The sequence below is a fragment of the Cryptotermes secundus genome, unplaced genomic scaffold, assembly GCF_002891405.2.
Source record: "Cryptotermes secundus unplaced genomic scaffold, Csec_1.0 scaffold55, whole genome shotgun sequence".
Lineage (NCBI taxonomy): Eukaryota > Metazoa > Arthropoda > Insecta > Blattodea > Kalotermitidae > Cryptotermes > Cryptotermes secundus.
This window is the reverse complement of record NW_019740654.1, coordinates 656,954-683,519: the sequence shown is the minus strand read 5'-3', so window position 1 is coordinate 683,519 and position 26,566 is coordinate 656,954. Positions and strand designations below refer to the sequence as shown.

The following is a 26,566-nucleotide window of genomic DNA, read 5'->3' as shown; positions in this document are numbered from 1 at the left end:
CGTCACCCTAGGCCCCCTAGGCTGAGGGTGTTTAAATGGTTAGGGTGCATAGCACGAATGGGGGAGATGAGGACTGCATCACGTAGAATTTTGATGGGAAAGCCAGAAGGAGAGAGACAACTAGAAAGACCAAGAGGTAAGTTGGTGGATAATATTAAACTGAATCTTAGAGAGATCATAAGGGGTGGTATGGGCTAGATTGATCTGGCTGAGGACAGGGACCAGTGGAGGGCTCTTGTGAACACGGTAATGAACCTTCGGGTTCCATAAAATGTCATAAGTTCCTGAGTAGCTGCACAATTGCAACTTCTCAAGAAGGCTCAGCTCCATGAAGTTAGTTATTCTTTATTCGTTACACCTAATAGGATGACGTACTTGAAACAAGTTAATGCAAGCAGTGCGCATTTTGGTTAAACAAGGAAATGTACTTGCAATAAAGCTATGGCAGATGACAATTATGCACCTTCTTTAACACTTCGATAATTATTTAATTACAGAGGTTATATAACCCATACCAATGTATGCTGATATACAGAAGACAGATAAGGAGACAGTTACCTGCAAACACATCACTGATGCACCAGCTTGATTAATATGTTGCTTGCCTAGCCTCAGTTGTAATTTGACAGGAAATTTACTACACAGCCTACTTCTAGTTTAGAAGTTTTATAGAATATGAAATTTACCTGTATTTTTACACAATACATAATGAGTCATATGCAAGTAAGAACATGTTATTAACATCAGATATACATATACTGTTAAATATGACATATATAAACAATAATAAATTTACATTTAAAGTACTATATATAAAACATAAACATCTGAAGAACAAAAGAAAATATAATTCTACATCATTAACACGTGAGAACTGGACCATTTCAGCATTTGATAACTTTGGCATCTGCAGACACATCATCGGATGCTGGCGAACAGATGGAGGTCTAAGTTATTCTCCTAAAACAGAAACTTGAAAATCACCATAAATATTTTCTATAAATTTCTGCAAGTAAAAATGCCACTTTAAAAAATGTAATCCATTAAAAAATATGTTTCCCCAGTGCATAAACTGAGCACTTACCTCCTGTGAACTAGCTTTGCTGCACATATTCCAAAAACAAAGTCTTGTCACCAGTGCCGGTCACAATTTTTCCCCATTAGAAGACACTGCCATATAAAGCACACCAGATGAATGTCCAGTAAGGTTGCCAAGCCGTGTTAGGCTAGGATATTTCCACACAAGTTGCCATATGTGCTGACCTGCAATATATATAGTGGATTCATTTTTGCTAAGAAGCTTTCCAAAGGACCAAGGAATATAAACTTCTTAAGCAGGAAAACATTTTAAAAGGATAGGCTGCAAAATGTTTACAGAAATAGTTCTATCCTTCGCAGAGAACTACCAGAATAAACATATTTTAAAATGAATAAATACGCAGGCTTTCAAATATGCCCTATATGTTCCTGCTGCAGTGGTTAAAGTCAAAGAGTCCATTCTGATATGTTATTCTTCCTTGAAGAAAAAATTTGAAGTAAAATTTTCCAGTTCCCTGAGGTTTCTAATGACTGAATCTGGCACATCAGGAATGACATCAAGGTAGTGATGGTGCACACTGGTCTACACACAGCAGCATTTTCCAGTGTTTGGCTGCCATTCTCCATTCCAAACATGTTAGGAACACAACAAAGAGTGCGTAAGTACTATTGCTATGTGTGTATTCGCATGGCAGGGACTTCACGGTTCTTCTTCATAATTCTCTACTTTCCAATTACCAGCAATGGCAGCTTTTCAGACTCATACATATTAGGCACATATAAGCAACATTGGAAGCATGTTGTCTGGGAGTAGGATGAAAAACAGCAACTCACACTCTTCTGCATTAAATACATGCTTTGGATGTCATTAACTCATTTGTATAGCACATGTGCTGGATATAAATAGAAATACAAAACATGAAAAGTCTGAATCATTCACTCACTTAGAGGTTTGATCACTGCTGACAGAAACTATGTAAGAAGTAAATGGAACATATTTTTAATTAAAATCTACATAAAGGGGGGGTCAGAGAATGGTAGAGATGCTCAAGATTATTAGATGCCAGCAGTTACAACTACATAAACCCATAGAACTTTGCTCTATACTGGGTAAACCATACAGGTCTATTAACCTTTAAACGCCGGACTTCTGAAATAGTGGTAAGCTTGAGCTGGCCGGAGTTTATTTAAATGTCCGCCGCTGGTGCGCGTTTAAATGCCCCTTGTTACTCTGCGTTTAAATGTCCGTTTCTGTTAGTGCGCCTAAACAATTTTATGCATTGTGTTAAAAATGCTGTATCTAACTCAATTTTTATGATAAATGGGTGGAATTAATTTTGTTTGTATCAGCAAAGAACATTCTGTAGCATATTATAACGGAAGATTTGAAATTTTTTATACAAATTATACTCCATTTCAATTTTTTGTCTTTTAATTTTGATGAGTACTGCAAAAATGATTTTCCAGTTCTTCACAGAGTTGTTCTGCATTACAAATTCATTTCTGTTTGTAACACTTGACAAATTTTAGCAGTCCCTGATGTCATAAAACAGATGGAAGCAANAAAAAAAAAAGGTATGTACATCGAATTTTACTATATATTTTTAACACATAAATCTGTGGAATCTGCAATAAAAGTACTGGCTCGTGGATGAGTTTGGGCATAACTCATACGTATACTCTTTTGTGTTGTTGTTCACCTAGGTATCATTTTAATTTTTCTATTAGGGCTTTACTCAAGACTTGTCTGGTAATTACTACATTTAAAAATAAATATTTAGGACTGCGCATTCGTTTCTATTAGCGGCGTGTGCGCGTGCTTCCCCTAGCGGAGTTTAAATGCCCGAATGGCCAAAACTGGGTACTTTGGCCACAACGACCTTATTCACCACTGGCACAAACTGGGCACTTCGACACTTAAAGGTTAAATATTTTCTCAACTTACGGCTCAAGAGTTCTATTACATACCATATAAAACACCACCTTATATAGGCAATTAAATGCATTATCATTTCCTAGATTATAGGATAATCTCATACATCCACTTGAAAACAAACATAAAGCCCGCTCAGCAACGTTTAGTATAAAGTCCTAGTACCATAACTCATTGAAATCCATGGAACAATTTGAAAATGCCCTCATTACACATAATTTTATGAATTCCAAGCAAGGAAGATATGTACTGAGTTGACTGATATGTAACACCAAACCTAAACTAAGGAGAAGATAATAGTAGTATATTTTCCATTTCTTCTCCTGTGCCTTTAAAAATTGATGCCAAAACATACCGATTCTGTGAAGGTTAAAATATGCTTCCAATTTTGAAGTCTTTTTCTCTGAGCAGAAGATTCAGATATACCCTGGTTTCCCATCTAACTTGATATAACACATTTCAGCATTTACAGGTTTACCGCTAAACCCTCACTTGAGCAGAATTTGAAAGCAAAGCTAACACTGTGACAACCCAACCACCAACACTGCAGTGTACTATACCAGTCTCCTCATACTGCACAGCTTCAGGAATTCTGAAGCAAATTTACTTTTGAACACTGTCACATTTCCTCTCTGCAATCAAAGCTACCTTTTGATACCCGTTATCTTATAAATTGTCCCCATTACTACAAGGTACTAACCTTTGGAATGTAGTGCCTTCATCAGAAATCAAATGCAGCAGGGTGTTGTAAATATATGCATGTTGAGAGTATACATACAACATACAGTTCATCTGCGACAACTCTGGAATATACTGAAATAATACTGTAATGTCAACACACCATAAAATTATGAAGATAAATACAATGTAATATTTCAAAGCTTTCCAGAAATCTCTCTTGCTCAAATACTGCACTAATCTTTTAGTACAGAAGTGTAACATTGTGTGACTTAAGGGGATGTAAATATAAAAGTCTGAAATGTATCACGGCTCAGTTCATGTTTTAATAAATATATAAAATGAGTTTCATACTGGAATGGAAATAATATTCTTACCTAAGGCATGATGAATACAGCATGTAACATTTTCACATTCTCAGTGCCGTTTCTTCTTTCTGTAAAAATGTACTTATTCGTTGTCTTCCAATTTAGCAGGAATTGATAGTCTGGGACTTGCATAAAGCTTCAGTTTCATTTTAGCCTACATTAAAAGTTTTGATGTTGTACCAGATCCTTTCTGCATATTGCACTTGAGAAAAAGATTAGATTTAAATGATTATACAACAATGATTCACGCCCATGTTATTTAAGAGAAAGACTGAACAGTGTCAACCTGTCACCTGATATGCCTGTTCAGAGTACACGTTATTCATGAAAGTGATTCCACGTTCTGTTAAAGTACTCAGTTTTCAAATTTGATCCAGCTTGGGCTAAAATGAAACCAGAACTAATGACATCTGCTATGTCGTTTCTAGTTTCATATTATATCAGAGCTTCTGATTTACTACTACTTTAAATAGATGAACACTCACTCAAAGTACAGGAATGTTACTTTCTGAAACCAATACATCCTTGTGCAAAACAAGACTATCTCCTCTTATTCATTTTATATTTCACTTGCACTCATACTGCAAGTTTGTACCAAACATGGAATCCAATTTATGTTTGACCAGCCAGATGGAAATATATTCTGCCTACACCTGTCCACTGCTGGCTGCTGGACCATTGCTTAGTCATCTAATGCTTGCTGGCGTATCTTGATAGCATGGTTAGCTGCTCTAGAGATACTGTTGCAGTGTTGTGAAATATAATTAAAAAATTAAATTTAGTGTTGAACAAAGATTATTCATGTATGATACCTCTGTACAGCATTGTTCATGGAGGAAATGCTGTAGAAAGATTTGTATGAAGTACCCTGACAGTACATGCAATGTAAAGCAATTATTTACAATACTGTAACAAAATTAAGCACTACAGATCAGTGCTAGAAAACGAGAAATCTTGAAAAAGATATGCAGTGACTGAAGAAAAAACTGACGTCTGTACTCAGTTAGAAGCAAGCCTGAAGTTGTTGTATCTCTTGGCCCATCAGTATGGGTTGGAAAAAAGTACAGCTCACACTCGTACAGTTTGAGTCATGGCCTTACAAGACTAGTCATACATAGCCTTGTATTCCCAGATTGTGAAGCAAGAATTTGTTCCTGCAGGTGGTTTCAAGAATCAGTATTTGATGGGCTTCCTAATAAATGGGCCTATGTTCTTTCAAGAACTGATAAATTCTTAACATTATGAGATTGACGGTCACCCTTCTTCAATCAAATCACTGATAAAGAAACTGTAAGGGAATTCACCACATTGTGCACAATTCTACATAGGTATTATATGAAGTCTTTAGGGAACTAGTTACAAGTTGAGAATTGTGACCTCTGCCATCATCCATTATAAATCCCTGTGATTTATTTTATGGGGCACACTGAAAGAAAAGAGTGAGTATTAAAAATACACACTCTTTGACAGAACGTCAACAAAATATGAGGCATGAAATTTCCATTATTCCCATACAGCAGTTTCAGTGGGCGAATACGAACATATTCTCATGACATGAGGTATACTTAAAAGCAGAGGGTCATCACTTCAAGACTCTTCTGTAAAGTAAGTTAAACTACAGCATAAAAGTGGGCTGTGCATTATTGACTACTGCAGCGGGTCTATGTAATACGTGTCATGTCAGCTGCAGGAACCAGTCTAACGATAAACTGTACACCGTGCAGTTCAGCATTTGTATTTCATACATTTTAACCATAGACAAGAATACAATTCTTTAAATGCAGCTTGCAATAACAATAATAAGGTACTTCATAAACTACACAGTTCTTTCAACCCGTGTCATGTTACCAAATGCATTGGTCGTTGGTGTTGTAATCCTTCGTAATGGTGACCCTGGAACACACACACTTTATATTTATGCTTTGTATATGATGGTCATGGATTTTATTTTACTAGTTGCTCTGATGAATTATGATCAGCCCACTTCATAAAGTTACACAAGAGTATCTGATTTTCAAATTTTGAAAAGACAGATTATTAATCAGTAAGGTTTGGAATATAGCTACACCACAATCTACATGTCCCATGTAGTTCAAATCTGTGACTTCACCCTTTTACAAAGCACAGTTCCTAACATTTCCATAACAGTTCTGCTTACACAGTAAATTACCCTATCCAACCTTTTCTTTATTCAAGGTATTCATGTATAAAACTCTGATATACAATTTCTCTGTTCCAACAAATCAAGATACTTGTATGAACAAAGGAGATTTACTTGCCAACTGTAACTGAGAAAACAACTCAGAACCAAGGGCAGTTTGAGCATCTGAACCTTTAGAAAGAAGTATTACAGGCCATTTGGAGACTACAGTGCTGATAAAACTAGATCGCACAACTTAAACAATTGCATATTTACAATTCTGCGGCATCAGCATTTTCCCAGTCAGATCAATATTACTGACTCTCAAACATGTTTAATGCACCTCTTTTTCACAGTTACAATACTGAGAGACTATAAAAATTCAACTGCAGTTACTCTTATTATTGTTGGGGGTGGAGGGGAAAGCTTCAAAAGATACACAAAATAGTTAAGTTCATATTATGTATATATACAGGCACACACTCCTTCCTGCATTGCATGCTCACACACACACTCCAGAACTACACACATCACAATTTAAGTTATAATAAGAGACGGAGAAGTGGAAGGGGAATTTCTATATTCTTTGTCATCAGAACTTGAAGGTGTGTATCAACTGTGAACCCAACATGTGTCAATAGAAAATTCTGGACTGTGTGATACAATGTGGCCTCATAGCAGCTTGAGCAGTACAAACTGAAAATTATAGGGTCATAATGCAAGAGGGCTGCTGGCCATGGGACTATGAACAGCTGATAAGAAATCACTTCTGGCTTGAAAAAAACTACGTGCTCAGTTATAATAGATGATTAGCACTTTGATATTTGGCATTCTATATTAACATGGATTAATCTTGGTCACACATGTATGATGCAACAACTGAATATTTTTGCTCAAATAATTAACCAGTCCTTTCATTATATCGAGCCACAAAAATACAGAGCACAGGATGTACCAGTATTTCTGTAAAAGAATCAATCAAGCAGCAGGACTGCATGGGAAAACCCGATAAGGTAATCTCAGTCCAAAGTCGAGAGAAGATTACATCAGAATTATGATCTATAGGTATATACATAATTTTCTTTACATCCATGGTTGTACTTCCTGATCATTAATTTATGTGCTCCTACTATATACCTAATTCTATAAGAAACTTCTGACATTAACATAATGCCAACAGGATTTATGTGGAAGCCTTTGTGTTGTAACATGACTATTTCTGAACAACTTGCATATATGTTCACTAATAAAAGTCCACTATAAGAAATTCGCTGCCTAATTATACACAAGTATCTTATTTGTCTACCATCCCTTTCCTGCAACACTCATCTACAGTCTTGACCCCAGACAGACATGGTAAGGTAAAAGGTAAAGTTGTCCCTGTGCTTAAATTAATAAGCTCTATGCCAAAGAAAAAATGTATGAGGGCGTGGATGTACAGATCTGAGTTTACTTGACCTTGGCACTAGTTGGAGGTGAGTGGTCAGCTTCACGCCTCAGCCAGTTTACCCCTAGGGAAAGAGCCCCTGGTAACCATTCAGTAGGAGGCTGGGTGGGCCCCAGAACCAGTCTGAGTGACGTGGAGAAAATTCTTGACCCTACTGAGACCTGAATGCCAACCCCTCAGTTGTTCAGCCCATGGTGTCATTATACTGACTGCACCATCCTTATGACTTCCATAAAATTATTTTTTATTTCCTTCTGAATGAAGGACAAAACACCAATTTACATCCAAGCTACAATACCCACACACTGTCTGAATTTTGATAAGGGCTCAAATTTTCAAACCATAGCATACAACCTGTAAGATAATCGGAATGTACAACAATATAAATAAAGATAACAGACAGCTCCAGCATGTTTCAAAAGGCATTAGTATTTCAATTGTACAGTAAAGAAAAACGGTAAACATTTGTAGAAACTGTTCAGAAATCTCATGTTCATATTTCCTCATATACTAATTTCTCAAGAAAGCTTATAATGAAATGAGATATTATGGTTCTTTTTTTATTTGTTCAGTCTCTTAATGTTATTTTGAAAGATAACACTACTACATAAGACCTGATATTTTAGTAATTCCTGCATACTGTCAGATATGACTCACCTAAAAAGTACTGTGTGAAAAACTATGTAAAGGCATTATTTCACCCATACAAGTGAGGTAAATAAAGTATATATTTCAACAATTAACAATCATGTGAATATATAAACCTTTTCTTATCCTACAGAAAAGATGCAGAGTTTAAATGGCAGGATCAAATATACTGTTTTCTATACAAATGACTCAAAATAAATGGGTGCTTCAGTGATATATCTTCTTAGTGATCCCAAACAGTGGAATTGTTAGATAATTTGTACCTACAGCAAAGCATGAGAAATTTAAGACAGAAAGAAAACTTTACAGATATTCAGCTTTTAAACATTTCCTTCATTGCCATCCACCTATGTTGATGTAGTAGTAAATAACATATTTTACAGATTTGGCAGCATAATTTTTGCAGGTAACATCAAATACCACAGTGTACTAATACCATTTTTGTCTACAATTTAAAGAAGCCTCATAAGATCATGTGCTTGAATAATTCTGAGCAATATATCTGTTGACGGACAGAGACAATGGGTGTTGTCCAATTCACTTTCACTGCAAATGAATGTCACTGCTGGTAGGAAATCATTTCACACAGGAAAGAGAAACAATGTATCTCAGTACTCGTATTCTAACACATTAATTGTCAAACTAAATGCAATGTGAAAATACTGATTATATTCAATTCTTTATTGGAGTCCATCATAACACAATGACATAACGGTCAAAGTCAACATTACTCAGCTACATGTTTCGGCTTTTAAAGCCATCAAGGCAAAACACATGATTACAATATTCACACACTATTGAATTGCAATTTCATTGTGATAGTAAAGCTGGATACTTGATAACTGTTACATTATAAAATACATGGCATAAAAATACAGTGAATTATAAACTTATTATAAAACGAAAGTTATGAAGTAAAATAAGGTTAAAAAGTCTTCATGTGATATTGCGTATCATGAAGTCAGTTGTTGCATATTCCCGTGAACATATAGCAGTATATTCAGGACTTTTATACATATAGTAAACTGTTTGGAGGCCTGTGGTGTAGATGTACTATTACTTGATATTAATCTATAAATGATGCGACAATAACAGCTGTTAAATTTATTGTAATTAACTACTGATTTGGTATCAATGACATAGTTGTATTGTTTACTTACTCTTTGGCTGGTGCTTCATCTTACAACATATTTTGTCTGCTCTGTTGGGAATACAGATTGCAACCGATTTGGTGATGTATGTTATTTGTGAATTCGGTGCAGGAGAGGGAGGGGAGGGGGAGGTAGTGATAGGGTGTGTGAGGATGTGGTGGGAGGGGAGATATAAATGTTGTTTATGCTTGGTATGCATCTATTATTACATCATATATAGGGTTAAAAATTTCAGTAATATTATCATTCAGTTGTATATTTTGTTTGCTGACTTCATAAATATGAAATCTTTTGTAAGTATCCAGTGTTCGTCCTTTCTTGCCGATATATAAAATTTCAAAATTTTTGTCCATTGTGCTGTATTCGTGTGTGGTGTCTAATATATGCTGAGAAAATCTGGAGTTTAGTCCATTATTTTTTATGTCTCTTATGTGTTCTCTGAATCTGATTTTAGATGTATGTCCTGTTTGTCCTATGTATTTCAACGGACAGTCAGCACACTGTAGTTGGTAAACTCTGCTCTGGCTGTAGTTACTGTTTTTTTTTTTCATTTATTTTTAAAAGGTGTTTAATATTGTTTTGTGTCCTATATAAGATAGGACAAACAGGACATACCGTCAAAATCAGATTCAGAGAACACATAAGAGACATAAAAAATAATGGACTAAACTCCAGATTTTCTCAGCATATATTAGACACCACACACGAATACAGCACAATGGACAAAAATTTTGAAATTTTATATATCGGCAAGAAAGGACGAACACTGGATACTTACAAAAGATTTCATATTTATGAAGTCAGCAAACAAAATATACAACTGAATGATAATATTACTGAAATTTTTAACCCTATATATGATGTAATAATAGATGCATACCAAGCATAAACAACATTTATATCTCCCCTCCCACCACATCCTCACACACCCTATCACTACCTCCCCCTCCCCTCCCTCTCCTGCACCGAATTCACAAATAACATACATCACCAAATCGGTTGCAATCTGTATTCCCAACAGAGCAGACAAAATATGTTGTAAGATGAAGCACCAGCCAAAGAGTAAGTAAACAATACAACTATGTCATTGATACCAAATCAGTAGTTAATTACAATAAATTTAACAGCTGTTATTGTCGCATCATTTATAGATTAATATCAAGTAATAGTACATCTACACCACAGGCCTCCAAACAGTTTACTATATGTATAAAAGTCCTGAATATACTGCTATATGTTCACGGGAATATGCAACAACTGACTTCATGATACGCAATATCACATGAAGACTTTTTAACCTTATTTTACTTCATAACTTTCGTTTTATAATAAGTTTATAATCCTCTGTATTTTTATGCCATGTATTTTATAATGTAACAGTTATCAAGTATCCAGCTTTACTATCACAATGAAATTGCAATTCAGTAGTGTGTGAATATTGTAATCATGTGTTTTGCCTTGATGGCTTTAAAAGCCGAAACATGTAGCTAAGGTAATGTTAACCTTGACCGTTATGTTGTTGTGTTATGATGGACTCCGATAAAGGATTGTATATATAACACAACAGGATGCATGAAATGAAAATTACTGATTATATCTTTCATAGTCTCTCATTCAAAAATCGCTTGGAAATTCCTCTTTATTGTATATTACAATCTTCAAGCAATGAACAGATAGACATTAACATAAATAATGTAATATACAAATAAGAGATTACATAATCTATAAAGGACCTGCACATCTCACAGAGACACCTTGAGACGTTATGGAATTGCCGTTGAAAGACTAGCTTTCAATATGAAGAATATGTATCTTCCTTTCTATTTCTGCAACTTGTCCAGAGAGTGTTCTCTAATCAATTTCCTATTTTCACTGAAAGGAGATACAATGTTAAACTCATGGACAGAGAGCACAGAAGTATCAAAAGAAACAATCACATATAAAGGAATGAAAGTTGGGAAGAGACCAGAGAGACAACTAAGCATCTTCTCTCTTTCTCTCTGTGACTGGTCAGGCCCTTATTCTTTTACATATTGCATCCTTCCTCCTCATACTTTTAAATTACCTGCTATCTAAACATTCCTATGATATGACACCTCAATTCTTATTGTTTACTTTGGCTGAGTCCCTGAAGTTGAAATACAGCATCTTTGAAGTTACCATACTTGTCATGCTCAGCTGCATTGGAACAATTAATGTTGTAAAATATAATGAAAACAACAATCTTTAGGTATTAATGAATTTTAAGTCATATTGTACATTGCAGTTTCTTTGTTGGGCTAATAACTCTCTTTTTATCAAACATCTTAAATTTATATGTTATAATCTGTGAACATTTAAAGTACATAAATCAGCGTATTTTCCTTTTCCTTGTACTGTTTCAAGACCAACAGAAATTATTATAAAATGATGAAGACAAGTGCAACATTCCTGAATTTCATTAATGTTAATTCATTAATGCAATAGCTACAGTTTTAGAACTTTTCATGGTTGTAATAACACTGTGAGGAAACTATTTTCCTGCAAATGTTCATCAAAAATGAACAACTACCCTTGGTACTTTTAACATTTGGTAGTCACATGCCAACACAAAAGTTTAACTCTTTAGACATGGAAAGCTGATGACACATTGCACATTGCATACACTTTATAGCTCCAATTAAATAAAACAAAAAAATACAAAATCAACAGAATTTTAAGACGACATTATAAGCATATTTGTGAAGAGTTGCAGATATGAAGAATGTGTCATCTAACCCAGAACATAAGCAGCAAACACGTTCTCATCAGTATGTACACAATGTCAAGTAGCAGCATGACTAACATATTCTTCACTAAAAATACAAATGACACTAGTAAATTATTTTCAGGGACTCCGTGTTTAATTTTCAAGTCACAGTATCAGGTACACAGGCACTGTCAGTACCTCCAAGTACTTTCACAGACATCACTACCATCACTGACAATACCATGGCATATGGCAGCGATGACCTTCTGGGTCATGATAGGTAAATCTCCTTCCCTATCTTGAATATACAGAACCGATCCACCTATCAGATGAAGAGGTTGAATCAATCATGTGACAAAGATTAACCCACATGTTTCTCTTGGTGACAACACTAATATTTAGTAAAAGTTCACTGGAATTAAGCAGACAAAGCTTAGCACTGTTCGAGAGCACGGCATGTAAAGGCCACAATATTATATAGTGATAACAAATATGCAGAACATATATTGCAGGCTACACAACAAATATTGTCACCCAGGATTTTGAGATTTCTTCAAACACACTGCCACTTTGTATTTCCACCATACAGTTTCTCATGCTACTCCTGCAATTTGAATAGTATTTATTGCATTTCCCTAACTGGTTAATACTGTAAAATGTGCAGTCATGACTTACAATTTATTAAAAATCTTACTAGTATTGGCACAAGCACTTATCATTAAAAGTGGTTCAGCCATTCTAAGATGTGTATCTTAGAATCCATGGCAGACATTATCTGGATAGGAGGGACCGCTATTGGTAACCTGGTGGTCTGTCATCCTCAAGCCTTAACACCTTCAATGTAAAACACCTTGCCATTGATGACAAAGAGCTTTGAGTAAAGGCAACTGAAGCCTACTTTCTTTAAGTTTGCAAAGAGCTTAATGCAAACCACATAATGGCAATTCAATATAAAGCTTATACAATGAGCAGACTACATGAACCAATGAACTTGACTGTGAAGCTTCTGTGTTATCAGGGGCTAGCTCACCAGTTGGCTACTGACTTTACTAGAACTAGCTGTGTGTCGTGTTCCGCCGAGTCTGCACTGATTATGTAGCATAATGCAATCTTGATCTCAAATCTAGCACTGGAACAGAAATTCACCTCTTTCTCTTGCTTGTTCCTCCAATTCTGAACATGGATACATTATGCATACCACCTATAAATTCTGGATACAATAATCGCCCTTTACTTTTTTTGGGTCATGTCAGTTTCAGTGGTATACTTCCACAAGTTAAAAAAAGACCAACTTTTCTGTAACCACTCATATAAAGAACACGCCACTTTAATCTCTGTATTGACACTGTTTATGAAAAGCACATGGGACACCTGCCACAGTGCTTAATCTTTACTGCGACTATTGATTGAGTTTAAACACACCTGGATATTACCTATTTCATCTTATGCTGCTGGGCTAAGATCCTGAACTAGTTCTTATTTTACAGCATTTATGTAGCTAAATAATTAATCATAAGCGCCAAGATGCATTCATTCGTTGCAACGCCCATTATACATTTTATAATTCTGACTCTTTTCAAGCCTCCAACATTTCATGATGCTCTCAACTTTTGTTAGGTGCAAGTGACACCAAAATAATGATATTGCCTCATGGCCAAGCGAACACTGCCCATTCATTAGCATTTGTTTACATCTGGTGGAGTTGGCAGGAACTCATCTGCTCGTTTGTGGTCGATCAGGGCCTTTAATGTATATGTGTCATGAGGAAGTTCTGACTTTCGCCGAAGCAATGGTTTCTCCTTGTTTCGTACTTTTCGGACCTAGGAAAACAAAAAATTTAAAGTGTAAGAAGGAATAAATTTTATATTGTATCACAATAAGATGCTTTCATCATCATCTATCATATCCATTTCTTCTCTTTATCCACCCTTTCATCTACCCAATTATATATAACTTCTTAAAAAATTACTAACCTTCAATTACACAGGCAAGAGAGGGGAGAAAATTACGGCAGTACAAAACACATATATTAAGAAAATGTGCCAAATGCTAATGTGATTACCTGAAATTTATCCGTTACTCTGTTTTGTGTCTTTGGTTTCATTTCTTTCTTTCATGAACACTTATTAACCTTCATCATTTTGGAACAGGGGATTTAAATCTCCCGGTACTATGTGGCTGGCAGCAATATTTTAATTTGCAGGTAATGGGAGCAGGACTGAAAAAAAGGTAATGCCTGGCCAGCAGGTCTGTTCACATAGGCCATTTCAATAATGCAAAGTATGGCCACCAAAGACTTATCACCTGTTCTACCAAAATGAAAGTATTGTGTTAATTAGTCATCAGATGATCAAGAATTAAGACTCACAGCTAAAGACCACACAGCCTTTGTAAATCTGACCTATGATCTGCCACCATGAAATGTACAAAATGCATTCGTATTTGCTAGTTTTTGAGCTTTGTAACACGTACTCTTCAACGGATAATTATTGTGGAAATTAAAACAATACATGTGAGGCATATGGAGGGAGGGGATGTAGAACAGATATAAAATTTTACTAATAAAACTTCATGGGAAGACATAATTTTAAAATGAATCCTAAAGAAATGGATGGGAAGGTTCAAGACAGCATCCCACGGCAGGCTTTTGTGACTGTCGAAATGAACCTTCTACACATATGCAGGGAATTTCTTAATAAGCTGAGGCTTTCTAAGATGCAGTTAATTAATTTCCTGTGAATAAATTTTGTTATCCTCTGAACTTACAGCAAATTTTGGTTCACTTATATTGGCCAACTGAATTAAAGTGGAAGAAATCAAAACTTGATTCAGGAGGAAATTAAGAGGAGACTGAACTCGGGCAATGCTTGCTACCATTCAGCCCAGAGCCTTTTGTCTCCTCGTCTGCTGTCCAAAAACATAAAAATCAGAATATACAAAACTATAATTTTGCCTGTGGTTCTGTATGGGTGTGAAACTTTGTCTCTGACATTAAGGGGGGAACATAGATCGAGGGGTGTTTGAGAACAGGGTGTCGAGGAGAATATTTGGACCAAAGAGGGATAAGTGACAGGAGGTTGAAGAAAACTGCATAATGAGGAGCTTCATAACTTGTTCTCTTCTCCAAGTATAATTAGAATGATCAAGTCAAGGAGGATGAGGTGGGCAGGTCATGTAGCACGAATGGGAGAGAAAAGGAAGGCATATAGGATATTGGTGGGAAAGCCAGAAGGAAAGAGGCCACTGGGAAGACCAAGGCATAGGTGGGTGGACAATATTAAAATGGATCTTAGACATATAGGATGGGATGGTGTGGACTGGACTGATCTGGCTCAGGACAGGGTCCAGTGGAGGGTTCTTGTGAACACAGTAATGGACCTTCAGGTTCCATAAAAGCCGGAAAATCCTTGAGTAGCTGCAGATTTGGCATCTCCTCAAGAAGGGCTCAGCTCCATAAGTAAGTACCTGTAAATAAATGACATAATATATCAGTCACCTCTCTAGCTTCAGCTTCCAGCTTTTCATACGTCATGTCATCTTCGGCATCTCCATCCAGCGGAGAACCCATGTCACTGATGCTGCTGTCTATGCTGTTGGTGCGTGAAGGAGCATAACCTGGATTCCTCATAGCAAGCTCTTCAACTCGTGTCCAAGCTTCATCTCGGTTCCTTTGCCGCTCTTTCTCTCTTCAAATGGTGCAAAGAAAAAGAAAGAACAATAACAAAGAGCAGGCCTTCCCAAGAAAATGTGACATATTGTACCTTAGAATATACAGTGAATACTCAGAATCCTTTCTGGAATAGTGAATTTAAACAGAAACTGAAGAAAATCTTAAATTTAACATTGAAATTACTGACTTGGGATTGCTGAAACTGAACATAAAATGAGGTTAAGACCTTGAACTGTGGAACATTAAATGGGGATTACAATATAAGAAAAAGTTCCAAGCAGAACTCATACAGCTTACCCTCCTACTGCAAAGACTTCTCTTCCTACCAATGTATTACTGCTTCTTGTTCTTGTGATTTGATTTTGCTTATTGTTAAAGTACAGATTCTGTTTATATTACATTTATTGGATATGAGCTTGAAGTCTTGCATCACCAGTAGGTTTACAATTGTCAACTTCCAAACAATATTCCACACATGATGCATAGGTGTGGGTGGCTGAGTGAATGGCTGGTTGGATGGATGGATATCCACAGATGGCATGGAAAACTCATAAGCCTACTTTCTTCCCTTAAGAAAGGAAAGGAGGCTAAGCTTTTAAATAACAAGTGTGCAACAACAGACTGTTATAATCAAGAAATATAGTTTTTTTCTACACAATGTAACTTTTTGTTTAAAATCTGGAGAACTTATATACAAGAGCCTTGTAAATACAGTAGCTTATCCATGCTTGTGTTTACCATGATTATATTTATTAGTTATGCATGGGTAGAAAGGAAAGGGATGTAAACTGCCATATCAGCTTTTGGAAAAATACATCAAGTACTTATGCAGGATAACGAATAACTTAAAAAGCAGGACACAGCTGCCATTTTATCGTGACTTCCTGTTGATATTGGAGATCAAGAATACTGTATCCTGTTCAGCCATTATTGAGTAATGACCTCAAAGCAAACAAGAGATTTTTAATAAGCAAGTATACGTGGCCATTACTGGGAACGCCTTTGCAAACAAAACAAATTCCCACAGAAACAACTGAAGCAACAACAGGAGGGCTATGTTTTCTGTTGGTCTGTGCTGAGGGGTTATAAGGAGGACAACTGAAGCAAGAATTGAGAATTGTATGAGTCTGTGAAGGAAGACTTGGTGAGTGCATTTGAAAAGTCTCCATTGTTAACATCCGTTACTAGGATATGACTAGTGAAAGCAGACTGAAAAGACTTAGGGTGTGCTGTAGTGTTTGGTAGAATGTGGACATCCGCGATGGTGCTATAGTTAAGTGTAGTCACAAGTCATGTGTTAAAGGGGTCAACAAATCCAATCTCCAATCTAATACCCCATTGAGAGTCACCCTAACAAGCGAAAATATAATCCATGGTATTTGTTAGTTCATGTCTATGCTACATTCCAAGTATCACTGAAATTATACCAACTGAAGTCCCAATTTTGTTACTAAATGCCCTAATTTCTCTAGGCTACACACTGTCCACTAAGTCTTTCAATGCTAGCATGAGAACTCACACGTCATGCTGGTCTAGAGTGATTTACAATGAAAGCCTGTTATAATTGGACTTTCTATCAGTGTAAGATTCTGAAGCTGGGTAGCAAAGATACTCACTTTTGTCTTTCCTGCTTATATTGCTGTGTACATTCATCAAACAGTTTCTGATTCATTTCCATAAAGAGTTTCAAGGCATTGTAAATTAATCCATGTATTGTTCTGAAATTGAAATCAGAAGCAAGTTTAAAATAAGCAAACCAACAGGGTATACAATATAAATGATTAGGTACAAAGGAAATTATGTTTTGAAAAGAAAAAAACCACTCACTTATTCCAATGGGATTTGGAGTTCCGATAAAGTGATGGAAACATAATGGGAAGTATGTCTGCAGCATTATCACTAATTAGAGACATTATATACTCATTGTTCCAGTAATACAGAGCCCTCTCTGCGACCTGTAACACAATGAAGACACGTTTATCAAAAGCAGCTTGCAAATGCTAGAAACAAGGGAGGAAGTTTGTTTAAAAATGATATGAGATGAGGACAAAGCAAGGAACGTGTTCTTCACCCTCACCCAACATTGTGACAATCTATTTGCAAGCTGAAATTTTCATCCTCCAGAAATAAAACACTATCAACACTGATCTATACATATGAATTCTTGAATATGGGAAGGGGAAATAAGATGAGATTTAATTATGATAAAAAATGCAAATATTCTATTACAAAGTGTCCTTTGAGAGTCTGACAAAGATATTATGGTATATGCAGTTGCCGTACAACAGGTGAATAGACAATGGTGTTACTCAACCTGTTTCTAGGCAACGGATCAGTAAACGCATTCCTGCAGCAATGAAAACGCACACAACAGGGTCACTGCTGGAAACTGTATCTTGTGCTTGGTCTACTGTGTTCATTCTCATAACAATCTCAATCAGAGTGATGTACATTTTTGTATCAAACTTTAAAATTGGGGGGGCACGCGGTAGCATAGTTGGTTGAGGCACTACGCTACAAGCTGGAAGGTCGCAGGATAGAATCCCTATGAGGTCGATTATTTTCAATTCACCTAGTCCTTCCAGCAGCACTATGACCCTGGGGTCAACTCAGCCTCTAACAGAAATGAGTACCAGGAATATTCCTGGGGTAAAAATCCTTGTGTATTTAGCACTTTCAAAATTACATACGTGTTCATTAGCTCTTTTCAACTGCAATTAACTATTTCCCTGAAAAACTTCCCATTTCAGTTCAAAAGTATGAACATGCAGAAAATGAGCAAATATTGTATCATTCATAAATTAAACTTACCTGAAAGTGTGGACTGGAGACACATTTAGCCAACTGCCGGAACAATGGATCCATAACTTTCTGAAATTCTGCAGGCTCAATAACATCCAAAATCTCTTCTAGTTCATTTAGAAACATTACCTGCATGAACACAGCAAAGTTGTATAAGAGGATCTGACCAGTACTCGATGTGCAGTTTCATGTAACATGGGAGTAATGGAATACCGGTAATAAAGGATGGTGATAAAATAAAAAGTGACCATACAAATTGTACAGTTATAAGAAAAATGCTTAGACAGGAAATGCATATATTGCAAAAATTTAAAAGCAATAATGGGCAATTCAAGCAAACATAAAAGTATTAGGATAGGGAAAGTATTGTGCTTATGTGAGAGAAGTCAGGTTTTAAGCATGAAATATATGCTGCAGACTTACCTCTTTGGGTGAGTGTGTCTTGGGCCAGAATTTGAGCAGGCACCTGATAACAGGTTCTGTGAGGGAAGCGTCCTTCTCAAGGAACTGCACCACACAATAGGCCAGCTGTGGGTGATACACTGACAGCGACTTCACCTTGTGTAGGGGCAGTAACACTTTCAATAAGAAAACTTTATGTTCCTCCTTCAGTGGCAGAGCGAAGCCATTAATAATGCTGCAACAGAGTCACACCTCTCTTCAAAATGCTTACTGATATACATTCAACATATACACTAAAAATTAAAAATTCATGCCTAGGGCTATGCACCATGCCAGGAAGGCATATAAGCAGGAGTGCAAGTAAGGCGCCATGCACTCTTGGCTTCAGCAGCAGACAGTGAGTGGTCAGCTACAAACTACTGCAATTTTAATTCTGGGAATGAATCCCTAGTACCTCTCAGAACAGGTCTGGTGTACCCCAGAGCAATTCTGAATGTGACAATGACAGAATCTAAGAAACATCAAGTCACTTCACTGCATGAGCTACTATAATTCACACATAACTCCTTGTTTGATCAGAAACCCCATTAATTTACAAAGGCTACTATGTGAAGGCCAATGATACTTTTCACACAGCTTCAGAAGCTAGAAAATGTAAGTTGCTAATATGAAGAAGGATCCAATGGCAACTCCAGTAGTTTCAAGATGGCTAAATACTGTCAACAGTATACATAAAAAAGGTAATGCTATCTGTGCAACAAGTTATGGAGCCCCATAGAGTTGTGACACATTGAAGTTCCCACATTTCTCAGACAACTGGCTCACAAATGGCAGTGAGGTTGCCAGCCTTACACACTGGCCACTCTTTAACCTCAGGAAAATTCCTGGTACTAATTTCTGTTACAGGCTGAGTCAACCCAAGGGCCATACTGTGGCTGGAAGGGTTAGGTCAAGTGAAAAATCCAATGACCTCATCGGGAATTGAACCTGTGGCCTTTTGGCTTCTAGCATAGTGCCTCAACCAACTACATGACTGCACAGCCCCATCAACGATATATGTACTAGATGGAAAATCATGAACAGGATTTCTCTCAAGTTTAAATGTTTTGTTAGAGATACTGTACAAAGACATACCTGCCCAATATTTCAAGCAGTTCAGCAATCCCATTATGGTGTTCAGTTTCATAGATAAACCTGCAAATAATTAAATAACAAAATTTAATGGCAAAGAAGTCAGCCTGTTCCATATATATTATAGCTCACAAGCCACAAAGCACTAACACAATCATGGAGGGGAAGGCAGTTTCCAGTATCTGTGATGAAAGTGCTTTCTGTGCTGTGCCATATTTCAAAGGTTGCAGTTCATTCATTTCCTGGTAGAGGTCTATGATTTACAGGACCATATAAACCTGACACACTAAACATCACAAAAAAAACAAACTATTTCACTAAACTGAGGACGAACTAAGCAAAAGAAATATGAAAATTGAGGTTCTAATGGTACTGAGTATTATGATCACCTATCTACTAAACTCTATGAAGCTACATGCTAGAAGGCTGTGATTCTGAAAGGAAAAGGAAATATTAAAAAAAATGCCCATCTGAGAATTACATCAACTGAGAAAGAAGATTTCACTGGACAAAATAAAATGTTTCGTAAGATATCACTGTCTCAAAATGTACAAAACATGTTCCAAGATGAGCTATGTATACCTGAGCAAAATCTGGTTTGAAGAATACATTTTGTGGTGTGCACTACGGCAAAGGTGCCTGGCTGGTGCAGATAAGGCATCAACAAGCTCTCCAGTCTAAATAGAAATGCTGAAGTTTAAATTAGTCTTACCTATAAAATATGTTGTTAATTTGTTTTCGAATGTATGCACGAAGTCCCAGGAATTTACCATAAATTCTATGTAACGTCGTTTTGAGGAAATCCCGTTCTCTTGGATCTTCTGAGTCAAATAATTCCAATAGCTGAAATGGCAAATGTTTATGTTAATAAATAAATATGTATGTGATTTCTTGCTTGGAAATTAAATTGCTCAAACATAGGAAATCCACAATCCAATAACTGAAAATAAGGACTGTTTAACGTATATGAATTAAAATATACACAACTCACTGGAGACATAAGACAATGAACACTACAATACTTTCTGGATTATGTCTTAAGTAGCAGAATCAAAGGGATTTCATAATGTATTTCTGTCATTACTTTTTGACAGTATGACTACTGCCATTTCAGTTCAGTATCAAGACCAAACGAAGTCCCATGGATCAACACCCTCCATATCTCCCACAAGTTGTTGTGCTTTCTCCTTCAGTCATCTAAGCATTCTGTTTATAGGATGTTGGAAGTGATAACCATGTGATAATCTTCACTACTCATAAGCACTTCTGTCTTGTTGACACATCAGAGATAAACGAACAGTAAGCAGACAGGAGGAAGCTTTGGGTGATGCAATCCCCAACATCCATGGAATTTCTTCTTTTATTACCTCAGTATAATATATCTTGAAATTCTTAAGTCAGTTATCTTCAATACACTGGCACAAAGTGTGTAAAGGAAATAATTAAAATATCTAAAGATTAAAATCTTAACAGAAACTCCCAAATGAAGACAAAATTCAATTCTGAACAGAGACTATTTACCTGTTTCCACATACATCTTGTGATAGGAATCCTGAATGATATTACATTTCTTATCTGAAGCCAGCATAATTCAATGAATTTATGAATTTTTATATTTATAACAGTTATGTTCTCTATGCAGGGCACGTGGTAGTATAGTTGGTAGCAGCACTAAGCTACAAGCTGGAAGGTTGTGGGTTCAAGTCTGGATGAGGTGGATATTTTCAATTTACCTCATCCTTCCAGCCTCACTATGGCCCTGGGGACAGCTCAACCTCTAACAGAAATGAGTACCAGAAATTTTCCTGGGGGGTAGAGGATGGCTGGCATGTAAGGCTGACAACCATACTGCCATCTGTGAGCTGACTGTCTATACAGAAAATGTGGGAGCCTTGGCATCTCACAACGCTATGAGACTTCACAGCGTGCTACAGGGATAGCTTTACCTTTACCTTTGTGTTCTCTACACATTCAATGAATAATGCTGTATTTACTTGGAATTTCCCTACATACAAAATTGGGGATAATAATTGATTTTTATTAGTTCTCACTATAGTTTTTCCATTTCTAATGTGGTTTTGTCACTAGTTTTGGAAATAAACAAAATATGAATCCTAACAATTTCCATATTTCTCAGTATTATACCATTTAGTAATCTTTTCAATGATGATAAAGCAAACATGTCAGCTTACTGGCTTTTTCACAACCACTAAATTTTAGAAATGTTACTAACCTGCAAAACAAATTTCTGGTCAATATACCTCTTGGCGGCATTTGGTTGGAAGTCAGGTGATTCCAAAAATCTGTAAAGAAATAAACATATCTGTCATCTGTACGTCACAGAAATGTCTATCACGGTGGCTGCACAGTCTAAAGCATGAACTGTTTTCACTTCCTCGAACACTGGGATTGTGGGTTTGAATCCCACTCAAGACGTGGATGTCTGTGTGTATTTATTCTGTGTTTGTGTTGTGCGTAGGTAGCGGTCTTGCGACGGGCTGATTCCCCANAATGTCTATCACGGTGGCTGCACAGTCTAAAGCATGAACTGTTTTCGCATCCTCAAACACTGGGATTGTGGGTTTGAAAGCCACTCAAGACGTGGATGTCTGTGTGTGTGTTTATTCTGTGTTTGTGTTGTGCATAGGTAGCGGTCTTGCAACGGGCTGATCCCCCATCCAAGGAATCCCATCAACTGTGTATGGATTAAGAAACTAAAAAGCAGCCAAGGTCCACAAGGGCTGTAGAGTTATAGACAGACACATGGATGGATGGATGCCATAGGAATGTTCAATTCAGAACTAACTTTTCACACATCCTAGTTCAACACAAATTCCATCTGGGGAGCACTGAGAACACAATGACAGCGCCACAGACAAAGGCAGAAATCATCCTCCAAACCGTAGGGTAAAGAGTGAAAAGTACAATCAGTGTTCCTGCCAAGATTAGAAATCTGCATCTCCAGAACATTATTCTGAGGCATTACTATTCAGTTATTCCAGAACAGGAGACTGCAGAATCTTGTGCTCTCTTCCATCTTATAATCATATTCACTTCAAAGTTTCACCATATTCAAGTTCCACCATCAAAAGCATAATAAGTTAAATCATGAAAATATAAAATAGTACATCACCTAAGGAAGAATTCATACACAAGTTGCAGATGTGGCCAAGCAGCCTCCAGTGTGGGTTCATCCTCCTCTGGGTCAAACTCAGCACCATTTGGATTACTTGAGGGGGGAAGCGTCCGGAAAAGATTAACTGCAAACTGATAAACCAAATAAATTAACAAAGCAGCAGAGATGTGATGAAACAAATTAAACACAGTACACTGAGGAGTATTAATGTGTGGAGTTTGTCATGACTGGATACCTTTTTAACAACGAAACATGGATACATGCTCGATAACTTCTGAAATTATTTAATAACTATATCTTTCTTGAGCACATGAGACTTATAAACCAGGGTACGAAACCCCATGACCCGCCAAGATGGGACAATTCAGTCAGTACAGTGATGGGCTATTGGATGAAGGACTGGGGTTAGATTCTTTGCAGGGAGAGGGAAATGTGGGAGAAATTATCGGAACAGATTTGCATATTTTTCTGGGTAGTCTAGTGTAACACTAAAATCTTTTGCAATATTGCTGTAAAGTGCATGCAGGGTGATGCAAATATATTTTCAAACTTTCAGGTCACTCCATCAATGGGGGAAAATTGTGTGTGACACGCAGAGAGGCCGATGAAGAGCTGGGAATCAGAAACCTCTATAGAAAATGGGGAATCTGTGGACCCTCATTAGTAGCCTTGATGAGACCAGACCTCTGGCAGAGAAAACGGTTCAGCTGAGTAGCGAGTCCCACTTGGACAAACATTGTGAGTATTAATGGTACAAAGATTTGGATTAGTTTATGTTGCTATTCACTGTATTCACAGATTAACTTATTTACTGTATACTGTTAATGCTGTGCTATTGACACATTTTGAAGTTTTCACAACATCAGAATATAATTTTGAAATTTCATAATGGCAATTCAGTTCTCACTATTCACATTTTCTCTGTTTCATAAGAGCTGTCCAAGTCCAAGTCAAATTGTGACTGATGGTCAGTCAGTCAGTCATTAAGTCTTGGTGTCAAGACCCATCTAGGGCTCATGACCAGATATTTATTACTGTTTGGCATTTACGGTCTTGTTTTTGTGGGGCACCCTCTGTAACGAGAGGATGGGTCTGCCTTTTGTATATACTGCTGGCCCTTGCCAGTACAGTCTTTCTAGTGTCTGAGTCCCTTGGCACTTGCGACCATATTTCACTGTCTCAGATTTGAGACTTCCCTTTTCGTTGCCTCCTACGACTCGCAGGGTCACGATGGAGGTATTCGACTCCACCTCCACATGGGTTATAAGAGCTGTCAATATTTTTATTCCTATATATTTCCTAGATTCTATGAGGTGTGTTTCCTGTAGTTTCAGTTTCTCCCCTGCAGTGGAAGAAATACCTTGTTGTGGAGCTAAGGGCATTACAACTTCCATCCACATCACTAGTAAAGCACCACAGACTGCAGAGTTTAATGCAGACAGTGATGAGACTTATAAAGCAGGGTACGAAACCCCATGATTACACGATCATGAAGGTAAACTTCGATATATGATATAAATTCCGTCCTAAGTGCAACAATTTATTGTAGGTCTTTCGTTTTGCTTTCTTCTACACTACACTACACTACACTACGTGAGTGTATACACCTGATGATGGCCGTTTGCGGCCGAAACATGTAGCGTAGAAGAAAGCAAAATGAAAGACCTACAATAAATTTTTGCACTTAGGACGGAATTTATATCATATCATATAGAGTGTAACAGGATGCTTAAATATAATATTGTAAACTTCGAGTTATGAAAAATATACTATGGATTTTAAATTGCCAAAATCACAAGATTATAAGACTTATAAATATAAGTATATATATAAATATATATAAGACTTATAAGAGACTTATAAATAATTACACTGCCAAGGAAGCACGTGTAAGTAATGAAAATTGGGATAAGTATTAAGCAGCCATGATGTAGATTAAAAATTTACACATTTCTGAACATCTCAAGATTTTTTTAAGAAAATTACCTGACCAAAATCGAAAATAGGGATTCTGAAAATAAGACTGGATAACTGAGCGGCTCAATATCCGTGTGTAAACCATACTGTTCAGGAAATTGTAATCATCGAAATTTACGGTTATGTTAATTAACAAGTGAAGCGACTGGTTTGGGGCCAGATGACCGGGTTTTGATTTCAGCAGGAACACATCCCAGGTATCCTATCTAGCAAATGACAAGGCCGGAATCTCGATGCCCGGGATTAAAGTGGCCATTCATATCATCTATTGACGAGATTTACAGGACAAGGCACCGAGCTTCACTTGCACGCCTGCCATACCCTTTCACGGAGCGGTCCTTAGTCACAGGGGCAACTTTACTTTTTTATTGATTTCGATATTTAATATAACTTTTATTGGCGCCCCGGTCTCAGAACTGTAGACGAAGAATGCTGACATCACACGACGATTAACTTCACTTCCTCTAAACCAAATCATGCTAACCTCACGTTTACATTGCCGATAACTCTTTGACGTCACGAACTATTCACCGATACTATTCCGTGACGTAACAGCAGCAACAAGAACAAAAATGAGCGATCTTATCGAAGAAAACTGTGATAACTGTGGATGTATGTTGCTCAAATCTTGAAGATTAACTGGTACAATTACAGTGGTCGCGCGGTCTGCGGCATGAGACGTCTTCGCCCGCTAGAACACTGGGATCGTAGGTTTTAATCCCACTCAAGGCATGGATGTTTACGTTTATTCTCTGTTTGTGTTGCCCTGTGTGTTGGTAGCGGCAATTGCGACGGGCTGATCTCCCGTCCAAGGAGTTCCACCTCGCGTCTATAAGATTAAGAAACTGAAGTGAGACGAAGCGTTTCACGGGTGCCCTATGCTCTAAGTGGGAGCAACAGAGCCGGATGGATGGAGAGACAGAACTGGTACAGAATAACACTGTTCTTTATTACATTAGATACAGACTCTCTGAAAGTAGGACGCATGTATATTTTGTACACATTCTCTGCCAGTTTCATGAGCCTTTTCAGCGTTTTTATGACGGCGAAGGGGTAACACACAGAATTCCTTGATCGAAAATGAACCGTCAGACACCATATGCAGTGGATATATATACACATTTGGTATCGAATTTCTTCAAATGACGTTTCTTTTTTGCAAACAACTTAGGTCTAATGAAAGCGGCCTCCGTAGTCTAGAGGTAACGTTCCCACCTCATGACTCGTAGTACGCGGATTCAAATACCCGGCGGAGGTCGTCGAATTTTTAAGGGCGGAAAAATTCAGGGAACAAGTCCTCCGGGAGGGACTTTAAGC

At 37.1% G+C, this 26,566-nt stretch overlaps 1 protein-coding gene and 1 long non-coding RNA gene across 7 annotated transcripts in view; one reads left to right on the top strand and one right to left on the bottom strand.

Moving 5' to 3' along the window:
- The first annotated feature begins 95 nt into the window (after nucleotides 1-95).
- LOC117282943 lies at nucleotides 96-24,797 on the top strand. The gene is made up of 3 exons (XR_004513896.1): nucleotides 96-136; nucleotides 23,829-24,010; nucleotides 24,601-24,797. It is a non-coding gene; the product is annotated as an uncharacterized LOC117282943 (long non-coding RNA).
- LOC111872326 (serine/threonine-protein phosphatase 2A 56 kDa regulatory subunit delta isoform) overlaps nucleotides 11,025-26,566 on the bottom strand; it is a 130,019-nt gene continuing 114,477 nt past the window's right edge. For 3 of the 6 annotated variants that reach the window (XM_023866074.2, XM_023866076.2, XM_023866077.2), the window contains 10 exons: nucleotides 23,270-23,403; nucleotides 22,370-22,439; nucleotides 20,849-20,979; nucleotides 20,140-20,199; nucleotides 19,027-19,240; nucleotides 18,613-18,732; nucleotides 17,629-17,756; nucleotides 17,418-17,519; nucleotides 15,628-15,820; nucleotides 11,025-13,951 (listed from right to left, as the gene is read on the bottom strand). In XM_023866074.2, coding sequence (XP_023721842.1) covers nucleotides 13,808-13,951; nucleotides 15,628-15,820; nucleotides 17,418-17,519; nucleotides 17,629-17,756; nucleotides 18,613-18,732; nucleotides 19,027-19,240; nucleotides 20,140-20,199; nucleotides 20,849-20,979; nucleotides 22,370-22,439; nucleotides 23,270-23,403 — 1,296 coding nt within the window. In that variant the 3' untranslated portion in view covers nucleotides 11,025-13,807. Of the gene's footprint in view, nucleotides 13,952-15,627; nucleotides 15,822-17,417; nucleotides 17,520-17,628; nucleotides 17,757-18,612; nucleotides 18,733-19,026; nucleotides 19,241-20,139; nucleotides 20,200-20,848; nucleotides 20,980-22,369; nucleotides 22,440-23,269; nucleotides 23,404-26,566 lie in introns of those variants that run through there. The other 3 variants (XM_023866075.2, XM_023866079.2, XM_023866078.2) reach the window with 2 other exon arrangements.